Source organism: Rhinopithecus roxellana, chromosome 19, assembly GCF_007565055.1.
Source record: "Rhinopithecus roxellana isolate Shanxi Qingling chromosome 19, ASM756505v1, whole genome shotgun sequence".
NCBI lineage: Eukaryota > Metazoa > Chordata > Mammalia > Primates > Cercopithecidae > Rhinopithecus > Rhinopithecus roxellana.
In genome coordinates, this window is record NC_044567.1 from 59912797 (window position 1) to 59937415 (window position 24619).

Genomic DNA, 24619 nt, shown 5'->3' on the forward strand with positions numbered 1-24619 from the left:
ATCCATGTATGAGACCTTCTAAGACAAATTCCCCCTCTCACATCAACAGCAAGAATTCGTTTCTTTTTAAACCTCCTGGAACAGATGTTTCCTGTCAGGCTGATCCTTCTGCCAAGTAGCGAGGTTCTGGGCATTTGTGGTGATGATGCCCCTTTCTGAGCTCTTGCAACCCCTCCGGAGACATTCAACAGCTGCTCCCAAACCATTCCTGATTCTATCTAGGGCTTCTCTGGGATCTCCTCCATATTCAAAGCATATATTAGAACAAATATGAACCAAAAGGTTCAAAAACAAAATACTGCTGCAACTGGGCATGGTGGCTCACGCCTGTAATCCCAGCACTTTGGGAGGCAGAGGCGGGAGGATCACTTGAGGTCAGGAGTTCAAGACCAGCCTGGCCAACATGGTGAAACCCCACCTCGACTAAAAATACAAAAATTAGCCGGGCGTGGTGGCAGGCGCCTGTAATCCCAGCTACTCGGGAGGCTGAGGCAGGAGAATCGCTTGAACCCAGGAGGCGGAGGTTGCAGTGAGCCAAGAACACACCATTGCACTCCAGCCTGGATGACAGAGTGAGACTCCGTCTCAAAAAACAAAAAAATACTGCTGCATAGTACAAATTAGCCAATGACTGTTTACACTGCCCAGAGAAAACCCCTACACTCAGACAGCTGACCAAATACTTCTGATACCAGCCCCACCACCCCCGCTCCCCAGTAACATAGCAAGACCCACCAGGATTGCAGAGTCCTTTCCAAGAGACTGTCTTGGAAGCCCAGTTGGGTGCATGAGAGGAGAGCAGAATGGGATCCAGCAGGGGTCGTGCAGAGCTGCTGAGCCAGATCTTTGCCTGCTGCTCAGGGGTTAAAGCCACTGGTCACTTGCCAGGGCAAGCAGAATACACTCTAACAACAAGTTCACACAAAACCAGGGTGGCCTTGAGATCAGAATATGGCAGCCGGCATTGAAGGCCGCTGGAAGCCACTACCACACAGACATAGTCGGCAGCAAGGAAGCCAACTGTCCAGGGGACAGAGACAGACACAGCCACTCAATCTTTTGTTTTTTGTTGTTGTTTTTTTTTTTTTTTTTTTTTTTTTTGAGACAAAGTCTTGCTCTGTCACCCAGCCAGAGTGCAGTGGCACCATCTTAGCTCACTGCAACCTCCACCTCCCAGGTTCAAACGATTCTCGTGCCTCAGCCTCCCGAGTAGCTGAAACTACAGGCGTGCACCACCACGCCCGGCTAATTTTTGTATTTTTAGTAGAGATGGGGTTTCACCATGTTGCCCAGGCTGGTCTCAAACTCCTGACCTCAGGTGATCCGCCCACCTCAGACTCCCAAAGTGCTGGGATTACAGGTGTGAGCCACCGCATCCAGCCATGCCACTCAATCTTTTAATGACAAAAAAATGACACATGGTCTTTAAGACAGTGGTCCCCAACCTTTTTGGCACCAAGGACTGGTTTTGTGGAGGACAGTTTTTCCACGGACTAGGGTCGGGGTGGGGGGTTTGGGATGAAACTGTTCCACCTCAGATCATCAGCCATTCATTAGATTCTCTTAAGGAGCACACAGCCTGGATCCTTCACACGCGTAGCTCGCAGCAGGGTTTGTGCTCTGTTGAGAATAGAACGCCACCGCTGATCTGACAGGAGGCGGAGCTTAGAAGATAAAGCTCACTTGGCAGCTGGCTGCTCACCTCCTGCTATGCAGCCCAGTTCCTAACCAGCCATAGACCAGTACTGGTCCTCGGTCTGGGGGTTGGGGACCTCTGCTTTAAGACAGTATCACAGCCGTCCAACATCACATTCAGCTGTCTGATCCAAAGAACAATTCTTCCATAACACAAGGAATCCATTTGTCATTAGCCTAGGATCCAGAGGCACAGTTCCTGGGAATCACTGTAGTTATAGAATCACCCATCATTCCTTCTCTTTCTCCAGTAGGAACTTAAGGAAAAAAGAAAACAGGAAGGCAGGGAAGAGAACTTCAACCCTTCCTACCTCCCGAGGTACATGATCGCTGACTCCAGTGAGTCTGACTTAATCCTGTCTCACCGTGATCCAGCAGGAGAAATGGACTTTGACCCATTTCTCTCCATAGAGTTCTCCCTGCACCATTTCCCTTTCTAGGGAAGTAGAGAATTCAGGCACTAGTTTGGGGGTGCTTCTGCCATCTCTAGAACTTGTCAGACCCAGTGTCTGGTAAGGCTGTCTCATGCTGTTATGATCTTGGACCCTTTTCCTTTACTGACAACGGTGCATGCAGATGACAGGGCTTTAGCCAATGGCTTGCGGTTCCCATTGCCTGAGCTGGCCCCAGCTATCTCAGCTCGGCAATCACAGCCACACGCCAGGCTGTGGTTCGCACGGTGCTTCTCCATAAGCAAATACATGCTCGTTCCCAAACCCAACTCTCCAGCCCTATGTCAGTAAAAAAGCCTGAAATCTCTGGCTTATCCCCAATTCCAGTACATTTTTACATGTTTTAAATTTTACTGTACAGTCCCTTGGGGGAGTTATTCTCAAATTAAAGGACGGAAAACTAGAGCTCAGGATATACAATCAGCAAACGGCAGGTGTGAGCTCCAGCCCAGACCCCTGCTGCACAGAGCCCCGCCTCACCCTCCTGTCAGCCCTCATGATGTGATCCATTGTCGAAGGCCTAACGCTACAGGTTGAGAGGCGGGGGCAGGGTATCATCTCCCTGATGATGTCATACTCTAAATAAAAGAGCCAGCACCACAGCGATGGTTCTAGTTCCTACCCAGCACCCAGTTCTAGGTCCTCTCATATATACAGTGCTACTCAGCACATCAGCTGTACTCTGTATTTTTAATGAAATGTGACATTCAAAATCTGAACTTATTAAAATGTAAATAAGGGGGTAATTACCAAGACATTATTTTAAGAAAGAAATCACCAGTCAGTTCCTCTAATGCCTTGTTCTCTATTTAAATACCAGTGGCTACTTAACGGAGACATTAACGGTATGTCAGGTTTGATCAGAAATAAATCCATTGCACAGAGCTGGTTGTATCCTGATACGACAGCTAAAAGTAGCGTGGTACTCACCAGGTAAGGCATCAGGAGGTCCGCCAAGTAGACAAAAGCTGCTCCAAGGGTGAAGCCAACAGCCACAGGGAAGAAGGCAAAGGCACCAAAGCCCCCAGAGGATGTGGCCATCTCAACTGCTGGGGCCAGGAGAGACCAATAGGAAGCTGCCAACATGACCTACAGAAACCACAACGAGAGATAAACATTAAAGCAACTGCAGAAGGCCTTCCAGGCAGGACCTCAGTTGCTCTCTGTGGCCCAGACCGACCCCTACAATTTCACATGAGTTAGGTCTTTCATCCCAGGTTGGGAGGTACTATCATAAACCAAAAAGTCATCCCCAGAATTCCCGGAGCTTACTATGGCAAGAACTCAATTTGGGGTAGGATAGAGTTGACCTTGGGAGGATGCAGTCCAGTTCGCCATCATCTAGCCTATAATTCAGTGGTTCTCAACCAGCAATGGTTTTGCCCTCCACAGGACATTTGGCAACGACTAGAGACATTTTTAGCTGTCACACTGGGAGGAGGATAGGGGCAGATAAACATCCTACAATGCACAGCACACCCCTGACAACAAAGAATTATCTGGCCCCGAATGTCAGTGATAATGCTGTTGAAAATTCCTATTCTTTTTTTTTTTTTTTTTTTTTTTTTTTCTGAGGTGAAGTCTTACTCTGTCTCCCAGGCTGGAGTGCAGTGGCATGATCTTGGCTCACTACAACCTCCACCTCCCGGGTTCAAGTGATTTTCCTGCCTCAGCCTCCCGAGTAGCTGGGATTATAGGTGTGTGCCACCACGACCAGCTAATTTTTCAGTACTTTTTAGAGATGGGGTTTTGCCATGTTGGCCAGGCTGGTCTCAAACTCTTGATCTCAGGTGACCCACCCACCTCGGTCTCCCAAAGTGCTGAGATTAAAGGTGTGAGCCACCACACCCAGCCCCAAAAATCCTATTTTAATTAAGTTCTTCCAAGACAAATTGCTCACTACTTCATGAGTTCCATTGCATTGTAACACAGGTCTAATTATTACAAAGTTCTTTCTTATGTTGAGCTGAAATCTGTCTCCTTTCCACTTTTACCTTTCAGCTGTGGTTTTGCTCCCTAGAACACCAAAAACTGTGTCCTTCCTGTGTGATCTGTGACAGCCTCCTGAAATATCTGAAGATAAGCAGCAACTCAATGTCATATTGGTCTCATCAATTATCTTATCTCTAAAAAGGAAGAAGCGAACTAATATTTATTTATCACTTGGTATTTCCAAGGGCCAAGATTTACATTTGATATCTTACCTTGTCATCACAACCACCCCGGAGGCAGATGATGTTTTCTATTGCAATTTGTAGATAAAGACGTTGGATCTTGAAATAGTAAGGTAATTTGCTCAAGGTCCTACAGGTCATTGGTCCCCAATCCTTTGGGCACCAGGGGCCAGTTTCATGGAAGACCATTTTTCCACAGACCAGGCAGTGGCTGGGGGATGAAACTGTTCCACCTCAGATCACTGGGCATTAGAGTCTCATAAAGAGCTCGTAACCTAGATCTGTGGCATGTACAGTTCACAATAGGGTTCACACTATTGAATCTAATGTCATCACTGGTCTGACAGAAGGTGGAGCTCACGCGGTAATCCTCACTCACTCGTCTGCTGTTCACCTGCTGTTTGGCCTGGTTCCTAACAGGCCATGGATCAGCACTGGTCCATGGCCCAGAGGTTAGGGACCCCTACTATAGGCAGTAAGTAGCAGATCCGAGGAAATGACCAAGCAGAACCATAACCAACTCAATGAGAGGATAAACATGAAGGAGAAGAAAAAAAATTAGGCTGGCTGAAACCTCAGCAGAGCCAATTTGATAAAAGGTTCTCCAGTGGACGAGCTGGTGTGGTGATGCATGAATGTAGTCCTGGCTACTAGGGAGCCTTGAGCCCAGGAGCTCAAGGCCCAGCCTGGGCAACATCGCGAGACTCTGTCTCTTAAAAATAAGAAGCTCTCCAGCACTGACCAAATTAAATACTCATCCATAGCTGTTTACTCTTATAGATGCTATCACATCTTTTGGCTAGAGTACACCCACTACCCATCGTAACTATACGGCAGTCATCGCTGACACAGAAAATGTTGAATGGGCTTCTAAAAATTACTTAATTATGCCTTGCCTTAAAAAATCAAATGCATCACCCATCTTCAAATTAGCATTCAGAGTGAAAGAACCAGGTATTATAATGGCAACAATAAAGAACAAATGTATGCATCAATCCATAAATTCCCTTCTTCCAGCTGTCAATCACATACAGTCACTTGCTCTGGGCCAAATTCTCCCAGCAAAAGTCTAAGTGCCGCCCATGGAAACCTGCAACAGCCTCCAAAACTCTAAGAATGAAAATGCCTCCACTAAACAGGATAGGAGCTGAGGCTGATCAGTTCAACCCCATGAGCCGGGCTGTCAATAAAGACCATCAAAGGAAACGTGAGGGCTCCTCCTCCCCGCTACAGCCTAATCCACCCCTTTTCCAGACTTTGTCTTACTAGCTTTAGAATTCAACAACCCTCAGTAGCTGCCCTGCATGGTAAACTCCCCACCAAAGAGGACCTGCAACGAGGCACAGAGTTGGAAAGGTGCCACTTCCTCTTCTTATTTTTTGAAAAGGAGTCTCTGTCGCCCAGGCTGAAGCGCAATGGCACAATCTCAGCTCACTGCAACCTCCGCCTCCCAGGTTCAAACGATTCTCCTGCCTCAGCCTCCCAAGTAGCTGGGATTATAGGCGTGCGCCAGCACACCTGGCTAATTTTTGTATTTTTAGTAGAGACAGCGTTTTGCCATGTTGGCCAGGCTGGTCTCAAACTTCTGACCTCAAGTGATCTGCCTACCTTGGCCTCCCAAAGTGCTGGAATTACAGGCGTGAGCCACTGCTCCTGGCCCAATTCTTCTTTTTCAACCTGACCTGTGCAGCAACTTCTCTGGTTCTCCCATACAGTCCCACCTTCAACAACTCTAAAACCATACGGCCCAGGTAAGCCCACTCTTCTCACCCTCTAAATCTTCCCCACACTCCATCCTGTGATGAGGAAACATAATATTGCTGTCAGTATCACTTGAGAGAACTCCCCAACCTCTGCTCTCATCTCCTTTTCAGCCCCGGATCCAACCTCTTCTGTCCACATTCCCTTCCCTCCCTCTGCATCACTGAGTACCAACCTTTTTTCTGCCCTTACACATGAGAAACACACAATGCACAAGCTATTCAAGGAGCAGGAGCAGAAGAGAAGTGTCTCTCAAGGGAGGGTATGCTGGAATTTGGGATGCTAGCAATGCAAAAGCATCCCAGCTGCTTCAGGTGGGCCCCCTCCTTGAGAATCACTGTCCTTTCTCTTTCCAGTCAAATTCAGGATCCAGCTGGATTTCCTTCATTTCTTTTCCTTGCCAGCCTCCCTGCCTCACACACAAACTGGAAAACCACCAAGGAACAATTGGGAAATTGAATAGGGTTGCCTGTCTAAAATGAAAAAAGCACCCAAATCAAAATTCTTTGTTGTTTGTTCTTTGTTTTTGTTTTTGTTTTTGTTTTGAGACAGAGCCTCGCTCTGTCACCCAGGCTGGAGTACAGTGACGTGACCTGCAACCTCCATCTCTGCCTCCCGGGTACAAGAAATTCTCGTGCCTCAGCGTCCCAAGGAGCTGGGATTACAGGTGTGCACCATCACGCCCAGCTAATTTTTGTATTTTTAGTAGAGATAGGGTTTCACCATGTTGACCAGGCTGGCCTTGAACTCCTGGCCTCAAGTGATTGCCCACCTCAGCCTCCCAAAGTGCTAGGATTATGGGTGTGAGCCACCACACCCAGCTGAAAAGTTATTTAAAGGGCAAGTGTGGTAGAAAAGATGACTGTGTCCTAATGCCTAAACCTGTGAATATTTCACCTTACAAGTAAAAAGGACTCTGTACATGGGATTAAATTAAGGACCTGGAGATGGGGAGATGATCCCGGCTTATTTGAGTCGGGCCAATGTAACCACAAGGTCCTTACGAAGGAGTGAGAAGGGTCAGAGTCACGAGGTCAGAGTTTGAGACCAGCCTGACCAACATGGTGAAATCCTGTCTCTATTAAAAATACAAAAATTAGCTGGACATTGTGGCAGGCACCTGTAATCCCAGCTACTCAGGAGGGTGAGATAGGAGAATCGCTTGAACCCAGGAGGCAGAGGTTGCAGTAAGCCAAGATCGCACCATTGCACTCCAGCCTGGGTGATAGAGCGACACTGCATCGCAAAAAAAAAACAAAAAACAAAAAGAAGGGTCAGAATCAGAGAGAAAATGTGATAACAAAAGCAGAGGCTGTAGTCAGAAAGAGACTGGAAGATGCCATGCTGCTGGCTTGAGGATAAAGAAAAGGCCATCTGCTAGGGAAGGGAGGTGGCCCCAAGATGTCGAGAAGGCAGGGAAGCAGCTTCTCCTCCAAATCCTCCAGGAGGATTTGCTGCCACCTTGACTTTGTCACAGTTAAAATCACCGGGGACTTGAGACCTCCAGTACTGTAAGATAATAAATTTGCACTGTTTTGTTTTTTTGTTTTTTTTGTTTTTTTGTTTTTTTTTTTTTTTTTTTGAGGCAGAGTCTCGCTCTGTCGCCTGGAGTGCAGTGGTCGGATCTCAGCTCACTGCAAGCTCCGCCTCCCAGGTTTACGCTATTCTCCTGCCTCAGCCTCCCAGTAGCTGGGACTACAGGCGCCTGCCACCTCGCCCGGCTAGTTTTTTGTATTTTTAGTAGAGACGGGGTTTCACCGTGTTAGCCAGGATGGTCTCGATCTCCTGACCTCGTGATCCGCCCGTCTCGGCCTCCCAAAGTGCTGGGATTACAGGCTTGAGCCACCGCGCCCGGCCTGCACTGTTTTAAGCGACTGCATTCATGGTAGTTTGCTATTACATCAGCAATAGAAAATGAATAGAGGCATATGTGACTTTTCTTCAACTTTATTTTTTAGAGCACTTTCAGATTGATAGCAAAATTGAGTGGAAAGTACCAAGAATTCTGACATATGCCTGCCTGTCCCCACTACACAAAACTATGCCCACTATCAACATCACATCACAGTGGTATATTTGATACAACAGATGAACCCACACCGATGCGGCACTAATACCCAAGGGCCATCTTTTTTTGTTTTGTTTTTTGTTTTTTGTTTTTGTTTGAGACAGGGTCACCCAGGCTGGAGTGCAGTGGTGTAATCTCGGCTCACTGCACCCTCTGCCTCCTGGGTTCAAGTAATTCTCATGCCTCAGCCTCCCGAGCAGCTGGGATTACAGGTGCCCACATGACACCCAGCTCATTTTTGTCCTTTTAGTAGAGATGGGATTTCACCATATTGGTCAGGTTGGTCTCGAACTCCTGACCTCAGGTGACCCACCTGCCTCAGCCCCACGAATTGCCAGGATTACAGGCGTGAGCCACAGCGCCCAGCTGGTCCGTAGTTTCCATTAGGGTCCACTCTTGGTGCTATACATTCCATGGATTTTGATACATATATAATATCATGTATCCATCTTTACAGTATCATATATTTCACTGCCCTAAAAAGCCCCTGTGTTCCAACTATTCATCCCTCCTTCCCTGCTAGTCCCTGGAAATCCCCTTTCCACTGTCTCTGTAGTTTCACCTTTTCCAGAATGTCATATGGTTGAAACCGCACAGCGTGGAACCTTTTCAGATTCGCTTCTTTCACTTGGTAACATGCAAGCGGTGTCTTCTTATGACTTGATAAAGCATTTCTTTTTAGCACTGGATAATATTCTATTGTCTGGATGTACCACAGTTTATCTGCTCACCTATTGAAGGACTTTTTGCTTGCTTCTGAGTTGTGTCAATTATGAATAAAGCAGCTATAAACACCCGTGTGCAGGTATTGGCGTGGACTGGAAGTTTTCCATTGATTTCGGTAAATAAGTGCCAAGGAGTGGAACTGTTGGATCCTAGGATAAGCATCACTTTTTAAATAATCCCCCAACACAGGTGGCGAGGTGAAACTCTCAACATCAGCAATGCTCCTTTATATGTTAGGCATTTTTAAACCAGGGTGTAGTGACATATGAATTAGCTGGTGCAGAAATAGAAAGCAGGGTATCTGATTACCTCTCAATTACCCCTAAGAAGCAGGGTCTGGGAGGGGCAGACCACAGAGGAGAAGGTGCTGAGCACCGGGCCCAAGACTTCGGGGAATACTCTTACCAGCCAGTCCCTTCATAGCCCCGGATGGTAGAGAGCAAAAGTCCTCCTGCAGCTGTGACCCCGCCTGTAAAGGCAAACAAGTGGGCTAACAGGGCCATCCCTGAAGACACAAGGTATAATCATAAGAAGCTGATGGCTGGCACCTTCCATTTCCTCACCTTTGTCTACAAAAGGAATCCATAATCAGCTTCAACACACATGGCAGGGGCCTCGCTGTACCCTCAAAATCTTTTTTGCCTCTTTATTCCTGAAATGAAAATGAAAAGCCCACCCAATCAAATGAACCCGGGGCAAGGTTTGGGTGGGGCCCATCCTCCAAGTTAAATGTTGCTAAGACCAAAGCAGCCCAATTTCTTTTGCTAAATAATGAAAGAAGCTCAAGGATGAGTATTTCAATAGCAAAAGAAAACTCCTGGCAGGGCACAGTGGCTCACGCCTGTAAGCCTGTAAGTACTTTGGGAGGCCGAGGCAGACGGATCACCTGAAGTTAGGAGTTCAATACCAGTCTGGTCAACGTGGAGAAACCCTGTCTCTACTAAAAAACACAAAAATTAGCCGGGCATGGTGGCACACGCCTATAATCCCAGCTACTTGGGAGGCTGAGACATGAGAATCACTTCAACTCAGGAGGTGGAGGTTGCAGTGAGCTGAGATCACACTATGGCACTCCAGCCTGGATGACAGAACGAGAGACTATCTCAAAACACACACACACACACACACACACACACACACAAAACTCCTGCAAAAGGGCTAAGGAGGAAATAAAAAAAAAAAACACCCACACAAGAGAAGGGATTGAAAGTATAACTTCAGTCTTTGGCTGGTTTGGTAGGTCTACCACAGGGCTCAGAAGTCTTCATGTTGAACAAAGTGATGCCCAGGCAAGGTGACATTTAAGAAGCTGAGTATAGGCGGGGCGTGGTGGCTCACGCCTGTAATCCTAGCACTTTGGGAAGCCTAGGTGGGCGGATCACCTGAGGTCAGGAGTTCAAGACCAGACTGACAAACATGGTGAAACCCTGTCTCTACTAAAAATACAAAAAAAAAATAGCCAGGCATGGTGGTGGGTGCCTGTAATCCCAGCTATTTGGGAGGCTGAGGCAGGAGAATCACTTGAACCCAGGAAGTAGAGGTTGCAGTGAGCTGGGATTGAGCCACTGCACTCTAGCCTGGGCAACAGAGCAAGACTCTGAAAAAAAAGAAAAAGAAAAAGAAGAAAGAGAAAGAGAGGAAGGAAAGGAAGGGGAGGGGAGGGAAGGGAAGGGAAGGGAAGGGAAGGGAAAGAAAGGAAAGGAAAAAGGAAAAGGAAAGAAGTAAGAAAAGAAAGAGAGAAAGAGAGAGAGAGAAAGGAAGAAAGTGTTTGGACAAACGGAGGCAAGATGGCGCAGTTCCGGTTTCTTCACCGTCAACTTTCCCGCACCTGTGAAAGACACGGGTTGACTGCGCAGGCGCAACCCGACCTCCGACGCAGAGAAACCGGAACCCACCTAGCCACGCCTATCGACCCGCCCCTGACCCGCCTATGTCCCGCCCACTGCCCTCCCACTCCCGGGCCCAGGACATAAAAGCTGCTCCCGGCGAGCAGGCCGGTGCGAACTTCCTCGGCCCCTCCTGCGCGGGACCCAGGGACCTCGCCCGAGAGCGCCGGAGCGAACTTCCTCGGTCCCTCCTCCTCCGCGGGACCCAGGGACCTCGCCCGAGAGCGCCGGAGCGAACTTCCTCGGCCCCTCCTGCGCGGGACCCAGGGACCTCGCCCGAGAGCGCCGGAGCAAACTTCCTCGGCCCCTCCTCCTGTGCGGGACCCGGGAACCTCGTCCGAGAACGCCGGAGCGAACTTTCTCGGCCCCTCCTCCTGCGCGGGACCCAGGAACCTCGCCTGAGAACACCGGAGCAAACTTCCTTGGCCCCTGCTCCTGTGCGGACCTAGGAACCTCACTCGAGAACGCCGGAGCGACTTTGTCGGCCTCCACCGCCGGAGGCCGGTGAACCTCGCCCCTCCCTCACATTGGTTTGTAAATAAAGTTTTTTTTTGCCTTGCCTGCTTGTCTTTTCTCTGGCATTTGCTCTGGGGGTCGCATTAAAGCAAATCAGGAAGGAAGGAAGGAAGGAGGGAGGGAGGGAGGGAAGGAGGGAGGGAGACGGGGAGGGAAGGAGGGAGGGAGACGGGGAGGGAAGGAAGGGAAGGAAGGACAGGAGTTGAGGTTGAGACTGGCCTACCCAACTGTTAGGGACCCCATTTGTACTACTGCCCCCGGTTGTTGCTGAACTCTTCTGCTCCCTCACCTTGGCCTGAGCAGCTCCATCTGTGACAACACCAAAATGCCAAGACCCATCTCCCGTGTCCTTTCTTCCAAACACCCTCAACTCTTTGCCCAAGTCCATATTTATCACGGGAAAATGCAAGACTTAGAATCAAGTCCGATTTTGAATGTTGGCTCAGCTACTTACTAGTTAGGTAGCCCCCATCAAATAACCTAAGCTCTCTTCTGCAGCTCAGTGTTGTCACCTGAAAACGGTAACACTTCACAGGGTTGTCCTAAGAATCCTGAAAGTCAATGCAAATACCACCCCAATCCGGTTCCCAGCAGGAAACATGTAATGGGTCAGTGCTGTTTTGGATTCATCCCACTCCCCATGTGCCTTCTGGAGGCATCCTCTCTTCCTCCTCCTATCTTGCCCCACATCCCACTTCTAAGGTGGCTCTTTTCCATCACACCAGATCCATCACTTGTGTCCATAACTCCCAGGATGTTGCACATGCCCAGGAGAGGGCTGTGCCTTAAGCATCTCTGTACCTGGCACCCCCATCAGAGTAGTCCTGGACAGGGTGACTGTTCAACATTTGTTGTCTAAATGCATTCTCTGCCATCCTTGCTAATGAAGGGGAGCAACGGGGGTGGAGAAATCAGAATGCATGATCAGGAAGTGATTCAACACCCATTTTTTGATCTAATGCCTGATTTTTACAGTAATTTTTAGCTTCCAAATTAAGTATTACATAGACTCATACTCAAATGCCTTCAGTCCTTTCACAAACATGGGGTGAGTAATTGTTTAAAATAATTGAGATTTTCACGGGTGTGGAAAGGTGTCAACAGAGAATTTTCGAAGTTTCACAGATAATCTACTCAAGAGTCTACTGATAGAATCACAGACTCACTTAAGAGTCAGATGGGACTTTAGGAGACCATGTAATTTAAAAACCTCACTTAACAGAAGAAAAGGCTGACTTCAAAGAGAGTCAGTGGCTTCCCAAAGCCCCAGAGCAAGCTGGTCCATCCCAAGTGGACTGCGCCACCCTCTACCCCTACTTGATGATTCAGAGTAAAGACCAGTTTCAAGTTACCGCCTCCTCCATTATCAGGGAAGGAATCCCAAAGCCAAAGTCCGCGATGAATCAGCGTCAGCAATAACTGAATGCAATCAATCCCATAACATTCCCCAATATTGTGACAGAAACTACTCCAAGAAAACCCAGCACTAGAAAATTTTTGGCCACTAACGAACAGGACTAACAATCCTGTTAAATACTCGCTTCACGAAGATAAATCAAACCTCACAAATTTAAACCCATTAATATCCCACGATTGCCTTCTAAGTAGGTAGAGAAACAAGCAATTTTGTAAGTCACACTATAATCCCTTCCCAGTAGCATAGCTAAAGTTGGGGGTTTCAAAACAAAACGTACAGATGTTATACTTTTGGTCTAGGTCTCTGAATAAAAGGTATGCCTTCCTCTACTATAAATTATACTTTAAAATAGGAACAGTGTAAAAGCAATATGTATCCTGATTGGTATCTGAGAACAGAAGAAGGACACTGGTGGGGAAACTAGTGATATTCAAATAAAGTCTGGAGTTTAGGGAATAGTAACAAACAAATGTTAATTCCTAGCTTTGACAAATGTGTCAAGATTATTTATGTAGGATTTTCACATTGGGGGAAACTGGATGAAGGGCACTATTCAGAAATTTGCTGTATTATTTTTGCAATATTTCTGAAAATCTAAAATACTTCCAAAATAAAGAGCTTATTAACAGTTAACGATTATAACATGCCCAGGCACAGTGGCTCATGCCTGAAATCCCAGCACTTTGGGAGGCTGAGGCGGGCAGATCACTTGAGGTCAAGAGTTTGCCACCAGCCTGGTCAATATGGTGAAACCCTGTCTCTACTAAATACACAAAAATTAGCCAGGTACGGTGATGCATGCCTGTAATCCCAGCTGCTCGGAAGGCTGAGGTGGAAGAATCACTTGAACCCACGAGGCAGGGGTTGCAGTGAGACAAAATCACACCACTGTACTCCAGCCTGGGTAACAGGGTCAGACTCCATCTCAAAAATAAAAATAAAAATAAACAGTATTCACAACATCACTTACTCAGAGCAAATCAGAGAATAATTCCCCTCTAAATCTAATTTTCCTACACTAATGTGAAATTCCTAGTCCACTTTGGAATATCACACAATGTACATTGTAGGGCTTCTAGTTAAACATGGCCAGTGGAATACAAGCTCCCAAATTCTCACTAGAGTAAAGGTACAGGGATATGAAGGATTCAAAGGCCGAAGACAGAAGGAAAGGAAGAAGACATGGCAGCCACATTTTGGAAGCTTGAAAAGAGCAGCAGGTAAACCCTGACGGATGCTCGTGAAGGCTGCCACCTGGGGCTGGAGAAAGAGACTAGAAGGAAGATGCTTCATCCTACAGAGCCCCAGAATAGCCCCGGAACCTTTGACACCTCTAAAAAGGTACACAGAGGTAGGACAGGAAGAAACAGTTCAAAAGAACAGCACCCAACTCAGTGCCTGCTACGAAGCAGGTCCTCCTTCATGTTTGTTGAACCAAAGGAACATAGACTCTAACCTCAAGGAGGCTACTGTATACCTAAGGAGGACACACAGACTTGCAATCCATGTAAGTCAGAGCAATAATCAGAAAGAGGCCGGGCAAGGTGGCTCACGCCTGTAATCCCTGCATTTTGGGAAGCTGAGGCAGGCAGATCACCTGAGGTCAGGAGTTCGAGACCAGTGTGGCCAACATGGTAAAAACCCTATCTCTACTAAAAACACAAAAAGTAGCCAGGTGTGGTGGTGGGTGCCTGTAATCCCAGCTACTTGGAAGGCTGAGGCAGTAAGAATTGCTTGAACCTGGGAGGTGGCGGTTGCAGTGAGCCGAGAACACGCCATTGCACTCTGGCCTGGGCAACAAGAGTGAAACTCTGTCTCAAAATGAATAATAATAGTAATAATAATTACTCAGAAAGTACAGAAGCCAAGTGGTGTCTCTAAGTTCTGTCTCCAAATCAGATATAATATTAACAGTTAAAAGTCAATCAGCAAGTCCCTAAGCAGAGACTGTTACATGGCCAATACTGTGCCAGACCCCAGGGGTTGCAGGAGAGGAAGAAAGAGCCAGTGTGGATCTGGGCCCTGCCTTCAGGAGCTAGCTGGCTCTGGACCATAATAAGAGAGGCTACAGAAGACATAGGACAGGATAAATTAAGGGAATCTGCAGTCATGCCAAGAAAGGGGGTATCAATGTTGTTTCGAAATTTAAAAAGCAGAACATCAAAGAACAGGGAGGGGCTCTGGAAGGCTGGACACAATTTGGAAAGGAAATGAGGACGGGACCTTTCTAGCTGGGAAGTGCAGAGTGGGCGGAGTCTGGAGGCAAGTATACAGAAGCTTATGTTGTGGTGTCTGCAAGGCTAAAGAAGGCAGGGAGTTTACAACGAGCCATTTGGGTATAATTATGAAACCAGGCAGAATGGTTTGGCCTTCACACAATGGGTGGCTTGTTTCCAAGTCTAGTTGTACTGTAAAATCAACCTGGAGTTTTCAAGCTACAGATGCCAGCTCCCCTCCACAACCTACAGAAAAGAGATTCGCCAGGGCAGGGGCATGGACACTGTGTTTTAAAGCCTCACACGTGATGCTGCAGCAGCTTAGCCAGCTTGGAGCAGGTCAGCATTAAGCGCCCACTGTCTTTGGCAGGGTAACGGAGGCATTTTGGAAGGGTAACCTGGCATCAGCAAGCAGAATTAATTTAAGTGGGGAGATAGGACGCCAACATCCAGCTGTTGGTCTCTGGACATAATTCAGATGTGACAGGGCAGGAGACCAGCGAGCAGACCGAGAAACTCGGGAGAAGGAAGGAATCTGCATGTAACCCTCCAGAATGAGGCCACCCATGTCTGTTCAATATCAAGTCAGTCAATCAGAAACCCATGACGAGCGGCCGCATGAATTTTGCATTGAGTCAGCCTTAAATGTGGCATGTCAGTTATTAATCATGACTCAGTATGAATCAAATCCATATGGGGGCTATATCTGTACCTAATTTGCTTTTATCAAGAAGCCTTCATAATATACCAGCTTCACATAATGTTACAGAATTAAACCCAACAGCTCAAAATTATAATCAATTACCTTCAGCTTCAATTACAGTTATTAATCAACGTAGATGGGCTTGAATGACCTGACTCTTCTTAGCTACGCCTACCCAGTGATAATGATGGGCAGGAGCTTGGCTTACAATCTCCAAACTAGGAAAAAGTACTTATGCTTAAATAAGAAAAAAAAAAAATCTACCATATGACCCAGTCATTCTTCCCCTTGTTCCCCAAGAGAAAGGAAAACGTACGTCCACACAAAGACTTACACAAGACCGTTCACAGAAGCTTTATTCACAGCAGCCCTAAATTGGAAATACCCCAAATGTCCATCAGCAGGAGAATGAATAAACACATTGTAGTATATTTATGAAATGAAATACTCTTTAGCAATAAAAGGGAACAAATTACTATCATGCCAACATTGGATGAATCTCAAAATCATTACACTGAGTGAAGGAAGACAAACAACAAAAAATATATAGATACTATACAACTGCATTTAAGCACAAGGGTACGCAAAACCACTCTATGGCTAGAAGTCATTAATTGGTGGCTGGGAGGGAGCCTGACTTAGGGACTAGGAGCTCTTTCTGGGATGTCAGAAATGTTCTCTATCTCAGCTGGACATGGTGGCTCATGCCTGTAATTCCAGCACTTCAGGAGGCCAAGGCGGGTGGACCACTTGAGCCCAGGAGTTCAAGACCAGCCTGGCCAACGTGGTAAAACCTCATCTCTACAAAAAATACAAAAATTAGCCGGGGATGGAGGTGGGGACCTATAATCCCAGCTACTCAGGAGGCTGAGGCACAAGAATCACTTGAACCCGGCAGGCAGAGGTTGCAGCGAGTCAAAAACACGCCACTGCACTCCAGCCTGGGCAATAAATGCTCTCTATCTCATTTTGGGTAGTGGTTATACAGGTATATATGCCATTGTCCAAACTCATTGGGCTGAGACTTCAAGCTCTGGGCATATTAGTGTATACACATTAGACCTGGTTTTTAAGTTTCAAAAAGGCTACCTGCTCCCCAGATTCTGATGAGCCACATTTACTCCATGGACAGCATGTTGGGTATCCAGGTTCTAGGGTCTATCCTAAAATGATCTCTCTGGGGATAGCCTTGGGTCATCCAGCACAGTCAGTAAGTACCCGACAAGGCCCAGGCCCATCCTCCAACTCTAAGTACCAGCATGGAAGTCACACCCAGAGGGACCTCCCAGCATCCATTCTCAGTGACCGTAGGTCCCCCAGGTGAAGTCCTAGACAGTAATAAGTTCCATAAAGCAAGGACAACCATCAAAGACATACCTGGCCTTCAAAATTATTGACCAGTCACCTAATTCTATCTCCAGTGCCATGAAAACAGAGAAAAACAAAAAAAAAAAGCCACAATGCCCAGTCCTGCTCCAAATCTAAGCTCCTATTTTTCTTTTTTTTCCAAGTACAACTCCGCTCAGCCAACATTTACTAAGCAACTACCATGAGTGAGATGCCCAGCTGGACTGCAGCTCCCACTGGCAATGATCTCAGTTACACCTAATGTTAAGATGGCTGTGCTCCAGTCTCGTAACGCTTAGGTTTTTGAGTTCAGTGTTCCTCTTCTACAAACCCATTACTCTGAATAACAGAAATGGCAAGTATACTAATTACTTTGGTCCTTTCAAGGCAGATCCAGACCAGCCAGATGAGAGAGACTCCCAGAATCCTTCAGCTTGCCAAAATTGTTAACTCCATACAGACTTAAAAAACAATAAAAATAAAATAAAATGAAATAAAAAAACAGGGTGATGTGGAACATCCTTATTAAACCTTTTCAACAGCTGGTCATCAACAGAGTGAGAACACATTGCCCCAAGCTGCCTCCCGTGGCACTCAGCCACCAAGCCATCAGCACTCTCTCAGCTCGGGCCTGTTGATGGACACCGCACCAGCTGGTCAGGCCTCCCCATCCCCAACACCGCCACTCACTCACACTGATCCAATCTGTCCCAGATCTGGCTGCTAAGAAAGCAGCCCCTGCCCATATTTGAAGGAGAAGAGAAGACTCAACAGTCTGGCTCCACTGATAGAAAACTCAAAGATCTATAAGAGGGAGCTTCTCCCACTTCGCTCATCTCCCTCAAGGTGGAGATGACAAACCACCCACCTGCCAGCTTCATGCCTCTCTCTTGGCTCAAATGAGCCATGAGGCTTGGGGGCAGATCTTCAAGGTCAAGGGAAAGGAAAGATGCTCCCCCTTGTTCTAAATAATATTACATTTCATTCCACCACTCGTGAAAATACAGGTTCTGAAAGTGTATTCTGTCCTAACTCACCAGAGGGATACAGAAGTCTCCCATGGGTATGGTGGCCATGATTCCTGGGAGATGGAAGGCAGGAGGTAAGGAGCAATAGGGCAGAATCCCAAAGGAGAACTGGATGTCCTACGAAAAAGCCCCCTCCTAGGACTGCCCGATGTAGCAAATAAAAATACAGGATGAACAGTTACATGATAACGTCACATAAAGAATAAATACTTTTTTTAGTATAAGCATATCCCTAAATATTGCATGTTTTTCCTGGCAATACCTCCCCCACCAGTAATTATCGTCCTCTCTCTCTCTCCATCTCTGTCTCTCTTTGTCTCTGTCTCTGACTCTGTCTCTCTGTCTCTGTCTGTCTCTCTCTGTCTCTGTCTCTCTTTCTCTCTCTAAGAAAGGTAATACAGGCCTAGCATGGTGACTCACACCTGTAATCCCAGCACTTTGGGAGGCCGAAATGGGCAGATCCCTTGAGGTCAGGAGTTCAAGACTAGCCTGGGCAACATGGCGAAACCCCGTCTCTACTAAAAAGACAAAAGTTAGCCGGGCGTGGTGGCGCATGTCCATAGTCCCAGCTACTTGGGAGGCTGAAGTGGGGGCATTGCTTGAGCCCAGGAGGTTGAGGCTGCAGTGAGCTGTAGTCTCACCACTGCACTCCAGCCTGAGCAACAGTGAGACCCAGTCTCAAAAAAAACAAAAATAAAAAATGAAAAAAAAGAAAGGTAATGTAGCCTAGTGGAAAGACAACCCACCGTCTATCAGTCAGACTACCTGGATTCAGATCCAAGCTCCACCATTTACCAGCTGGGGGAAGCTGGGTAAGAGATTAACTTCTCTGGAGCTACTATTTATTCCTATGTAAAATGGAGATAATAATAGAAATAGTAACACTCATAAATAAAATAACATTTACATAAAGAGAAACTTTCTTAATCCTCCTAACACTAAGAGTTAGGAGGATTACTGGATATTACTGTTATTCCTGTTTCTCATATGGGGAAACAGAGGCTGGAGAGGTTAAATAATTGAACAAGGTCACAGAGCTAGTAAGCAGCACAGCCAAGATTCAGGCCCAGCCAGTGTGGCACTTAAAAAAAAAAAAAAAAAAAAAAAAAAAGGCTGGGTAAGGTAGCTCACATCTGTAATTCCAGTATTTTGGGAGGCCAACACGGGTGGATCACTTGAGGTCAGGATTTCAAGATTAGCCTGGCCGACATGGTGAAACCCCATCTCCACTAAAAATACAAAACTTAGCAGGGCGTGGTGGCACGTGCCCGTAATCCCAGCTACTCGGGAGGCTGGGGCACAAGAATCACTTGAACCGGGGAGGCGGAGGTTGCAATGAGGCAAGATCATGCCACTGCACTCCAGCCTGGGCAACAGAGCGAGACTCCGTCTCAAAAAAAATATATATATATATATATATATCATGTATAGTTACCCTGTGCCAATCTTTACATTTAGATTCTTTAATTTCAGCTTTTACTTTGGATAAGAGGGTACAGGTACAGCTTTGTGACATGGATATACTGTACCCACGTAGTGACCACAGAACCCATAGGTACTTTTCCAAGCCACATCCCCCTCCTTCTCTCCCCTCCTTAGAGTCCTCAGCGTTTCTTTTTCCCATCTTTATGTCCATGTGTGCTCAATGCTCAGCTCCCACTTATAATTGAGAACAGGCCATATTTGGTTTTCTGTTTCTGTGTTAATTCGCTTACGATAATGGCCCCCGGCTCCATCCATATTGCTATAAAGTACATGATCTCATTCTTTTTTATGACTGCACAGGATTCCATGGTGCACATGTACCACATTTTCTCCATCCAGTCCACCACTGATGGGCACCTAAGTTGACTGCATGTCTTTGCTATTGTGAATAATGCTGTCATGAACGCGTGAGTGCCTGTGTCTTTTTAATATAATGATCTATTTTTATTTGGGCATACACCCAGTAATGGGATTGCTGGGTCAAATGCTAGTTCTGTTTTAAGCTCTTTGAGAAATTGCCAAACTGCTTCCCACAGTGGCTGAATTAATTTGAGCCCTGCTTGTGACTATAACACCATCCTACCTCCTGAGGTGGAGCTTATCTCCTAGGGTGGTGGTAAGGATTAAATGAGATTATGTGCGCCAAATTCTCAGCACAAAGACTGGCCCACAAGCAGATACTACATATGTTTATTATGTCTCTATTTTTACTATTATTGCAACCAGTGACTTGAGAAAACCGGTTGAATCAAACCCCTGTGATCAAAATGCTAGAGTTCCTGGGGAATGTAAGCCCAATTTATCCATCCTGAACCTGGTAGATACAGGGGTCTGTGAATAGATAATAACGCAGATGTGCTGCGTGACCAGATGGATACACACACACAACAAATGACAAAAGGAAGTCATTCCCAGCAGCCCAGGGGTCCCTCGGCGATGCTCTAAGTTTCAATCCAATTCAACACTATGTATAAGTGGGCTGTTATTTGTACACAGTTCTGTATACAGAGAACCATGCCACCCAACTGTGAGAGTGAGTCAGCAAGGAGCTGGGATTCCAGACAGCCAGGACCTCAAAGTTTCAAGTAGGGCAGGATCTGGCAGAGGACGTACCATAAGGCTAAATGCACTACAGCACTCCAGGAGGGTCCAGAGAGGGACTGGGGGCAGGGGCTTCAACTAGATGCATCAAGGCAAGATTGCACAGAGCGCTATGTGAAAGGATGCAGAAAAGGTTGAGAAGCAGGTTAGGGCTGGGACCAGGAGCAGCTGGGAGGGCACGCCTTCCAGGATGGGAGCAGCTGGGCGGATATGCCTTCCAGGATGGGAGCAGCTGGCTGGACACGCATTCCAGGAGCAGCAGGGCAGGTTTAGGGAACAGAAGATGTCAAGGCAGGGCACAGGTATGTGTGAACATGTTCTGGGAGGAAGCCTGGAAAGGGGATGGAAACATGCCAAGGAGGGTCAGGAACCCTGTGCCAAGATGCTTAGACCTTATTCAGTAAGAACTAAGGAACCACGGAAAACTTCGGGGTAGGGGCTGTTAAAGAATCTCAAATATGATTTAGGAAGATGATGCTGAGGGCAGCATTAGCAAATTCAGCAATATTTTTCAAGTGCCTACTCTCTGCCAGGCACTAGGGATTGTGATGAACAAGACAGGTAAACTCCCTGCCTGAGAGGAGCTTACACTCCAGTAAGAGCAGACTGGCATAAACAAGAAAGCAAACAGACAAGAAACTCAGAGAACGAGGAATGACATAAAGGAAATGAAATGATGTCCCGGGCACGGTGGCTCACGCCTGTAATCCCAGCACTTCAGCAGGCTGAGGCAGGCAGATCACTCGAAGCCAGGACTTTGAGACCAGTTTGGCCAACATGGTGAAACCCCGTCTCTACTAAAAATACAAAAATTAGTAGGGCGTGGTGGCACACGTCTGTAATCTCAGCTACTCAGGAGGCAGAGGCACGAGCATCATTTGAACCTGGGAGGAAGAGACTGCAGTGCACTGAGATCGCGCCACTGCACTCCAGCCTGGGAGACAGAGCAAGACTCTGTCTCAAACAAACAAACACGTCCTGGGGTGGAAAGTGACAGTGTGGAGCCATTTGACTTGGGTAGTCAGGGAAGGCTTCTCTGAGGAGGTGATATCTGAGCTGAACCCTGAATGGTGAGAAGGAGCCATACACAATTCTAAATAGAAGGCATATCAAATTCTTAAGGTCAGAACGAGTTTGGTCTGTTTGTGACAAAAAAAGAAAGAAAAGAAAGGAAAGGAAGGAAGGAAGGAAGGAAGGAAGGAAGGAAGGAAGGAAGGAAGGAAGGAAGGAAGGAAGGAAGGAAGGAGGGAGGGAGGGAGGGAGGGAAGGAAGGAAGGAAGGAAGGAAGGAAGGAAGGAAGGAAGGAAGGAAGGAAGGAAGGAAGGAAGGAAGGAAGGAAGGAAGGAAGGAAGGAAGGAAGGAAGGAAGGAAGGAAGGAAGGAAGGAAGGAAGGAAGGAAGGAAGGAAGGAAGGAAGGAAGGAAGGAAGGAAGGAAGACTTTGGCAGAAGCAGAACGACCAAAGCAGGAAGGGTTACCAGCAGACAGCAGAGAGAGTCCTCATGGGCCATGGGGGAGTTAGGTAGGATATTATAGGAGCAGGGAGCAATGTGGACTGACTTGCTTTTTTTTTTTTTTTTTTTTTTTTTTTTTGAGACACAGTTTCACTCTGTCACCCATGCTGGGGTACAGTGGCTCAATCTCAGTTCACTGCAACCTCTGCCTCCGGAGTTCAAGTGATTCTCATGCCTCAGCCTTCCAAGTAGCTGGGACTGCAGGCACATGCCACCACACCCAGCTAATTTTTGTAATTTTTGGTAGAGATGGGGTTTCATCATGTTGGCCAGGCTGGTCTTGAACTCCTGACCTCAAGTGATTCGCCCACCTGGGCCTCCCAAAGTGCTGGGATTACAGGTGTGAGCCACTGCGCCTGGCCTGACTTGCATTTTTAAAGCTCTCTTCGGGGATGGGGGCGGTGAAAGCGAAGGGATGGGGGGGCAAGAGCAGAGAGACCGGTAGAGGCCCCTTCAGGGGCATGGACCAGGTGTCATCGGTGCAGGTGAGGAAAGATGATCCAATTCAGGATGTACTTTGGAGGGAGGGATTACAGGGCTTGTCAATGAAATGAATAAGGCAAGATCCAGTAAAAGAGAGTGTATTGGTTTCCTGGAGCTGCTATAACAAAAGACTGCAAACTGGGTGGCTGAGAACAACAGAAATTCATTCTCTCACAGTTCTGGAAGTTAGATACGCAAAAATGAAGGTGTTAGCTGGGCCACACTCCCTCTAAAGGCTCTCAGGAAGAAAGCTTCCCTGCCTCTAGTAGCTGCCAGAAGCCCTCGGTGTTCCTTGGCTTGTGGATACATCACTCCAGTCACCCGGCCATCCTTACCTGTGTGTTCGGCTGTGTGCCTCTTCTTATAAGGACACCAGTCCTAATGTGGTATGACCTCATCTTAACTTGATTAAATTTCCAGGGCAGTAACTTGTTTATATCCACAAAAATCCCATTTCCAAGCCCTACACAGACCTGCGAAGGTCACATTCACAGGTTCTGTGTAGACAGGAATTTGCAGGGTGAGGACATTTTCTGACCTAGGGCAGACAAGAATCAAGATGACTCAGGTCTGGGGACTGTGCAACTTGGTAGAAGGTGGTAGCCTTGACTGAAAAGAGACACAGTGAAGGAGGGTAGTTTAGGAGGTGAGGATGGAAAAGGAAGTAAGGGGGAGCCATCAAGAGTTCAGACCAGTCGCCGTGGTTCAGGCCTGTAATCCTGGCACTTTGGGAGGCCGAGGCAGGTGGATCACCTGCGGTCAGGAGTTCGAGACCAGCCTAGCCAAAATGATGAAACCCTGTGTCTACTAAAAATACAAAAATTAGCCGGGTGTGGTGGCGTGTGCCTGTAATCCCAACTAGTCAAGAGGCTGAGGCAGGAGACTCGTGTGAACCTGGAAGGCAGAGGTTGCAGTGAGTTGAGATAGCACCACTGCACTGCAGCCTGGGTGTGCAGTGAGTGAGACTCCATCTAAAAAAAAAAAAAGAGTTCTGTGCTGAACCTGCCAGGTGTGAGGCGTCCATCCCAGCCAGCCAGCTGGAGATTGGGAAGAGAGGGGATGGCTGATGCTATAGGCAGGGACAATGGTGAAGCGGCTACAATGACAACAGTGACTTGAGGTAGGGTGGGAGCCGCTGCAGTGCATGAGAGGAGAACAGCTGGAGGCATCAGAGGTACAGTCACACATGGTTAGTAGGCTTGGAGCAAACTGAATACAGGATAGGGGACAAGGGGAAGCTTAACTTTTTTTTTTTTTTTTGCAACAGAGTCTCACTCTATCACCCAGGTTGGAGTGCAGGGGCACAAGCGTGATCTTGGCTCACTACAACCTCTGCCTCCTGGATTCAAGCAATTCTCCTGATTCGACCTCCTGAGTACAGTGGTACGCAGCCAGCTCAAGATTTTAAAAGGCTAACTTCAAACGTCTCTGGTGAAAATAATAATGTAAAAATAAAAACTGGCAAAAGGCAACTCATTACAAAGCGAAATGCCAGAGGGAGTCGGGTACAGTGGCTCACGCCCGTAATCTCAGCACTTTAGGAGGCCGAGGTGGGCAAATCACTAGAGGACAGGAGTTTGAGACCAGCCTGGCCAACACAGCAAAACCCCATCTCTACTAAAAATACAAAAAATTAGCCAGGCGTGGTGGTGAGAATCTGTGGTCCCAGCTACTCAGGAGGCTGAGACCAAAGAATTGCTTGAACCCAGGAGGTGGAGGCTGCAGTCAGCTGAGATCTCACCACTGTACTCCAGCCTGGGTGACAAAGCAAGACTCCATCTCAAAAGCAAAAAGTTTGTTGGTGCCAGAGGGAATGTTGAATCTCACCTGTAATCGAAGAAAAATCAAAGAAAATGTATCATCAGGCTTAGGGCACTGATTCAGACCCGTGTCACCTCTACGGGCCTCAGTTTTGCCAGCTGTAAAATTGGAATAACCATCCCCAGTTCCATCAGGTAGTTGTGAAAACGAAATGAGCTCATCTGTGTTCTAGGCACTCAACACGTTAGCTCTTCCTAATACAAGGTGCCCCGTTTTTTACTGAGCTAC

At 47.2% G+C, this 24619-nt stretch overlaps 1 protein-coding gene across 4 annotated transcripts in view; it reads right to left on the bottom strand.

Annotated features, from left to right (window-relative positions):
- Positions 1 to 24619, bottom strand: part of SLC39A11 (solute carrier family 39 member 11) — a 460542-nt gene that overhangs the window by 393878 nt on the left and 42045 nt on the right. For all 4 annotated transcript variants that reach the window (XM_010360245.2, XM_030923374.1, XM_030923375.1 and 1 more), the window contains one exon: positions 3078 to 3236. In XM_010360245.2, coding sequence (XP_010358547.1) covers positions 3078 to 3236 — 159 coding nt within the window. The remainder of the gene's footprint in view (positions 1 to 3077; positions 3237 to 24619) is intronic.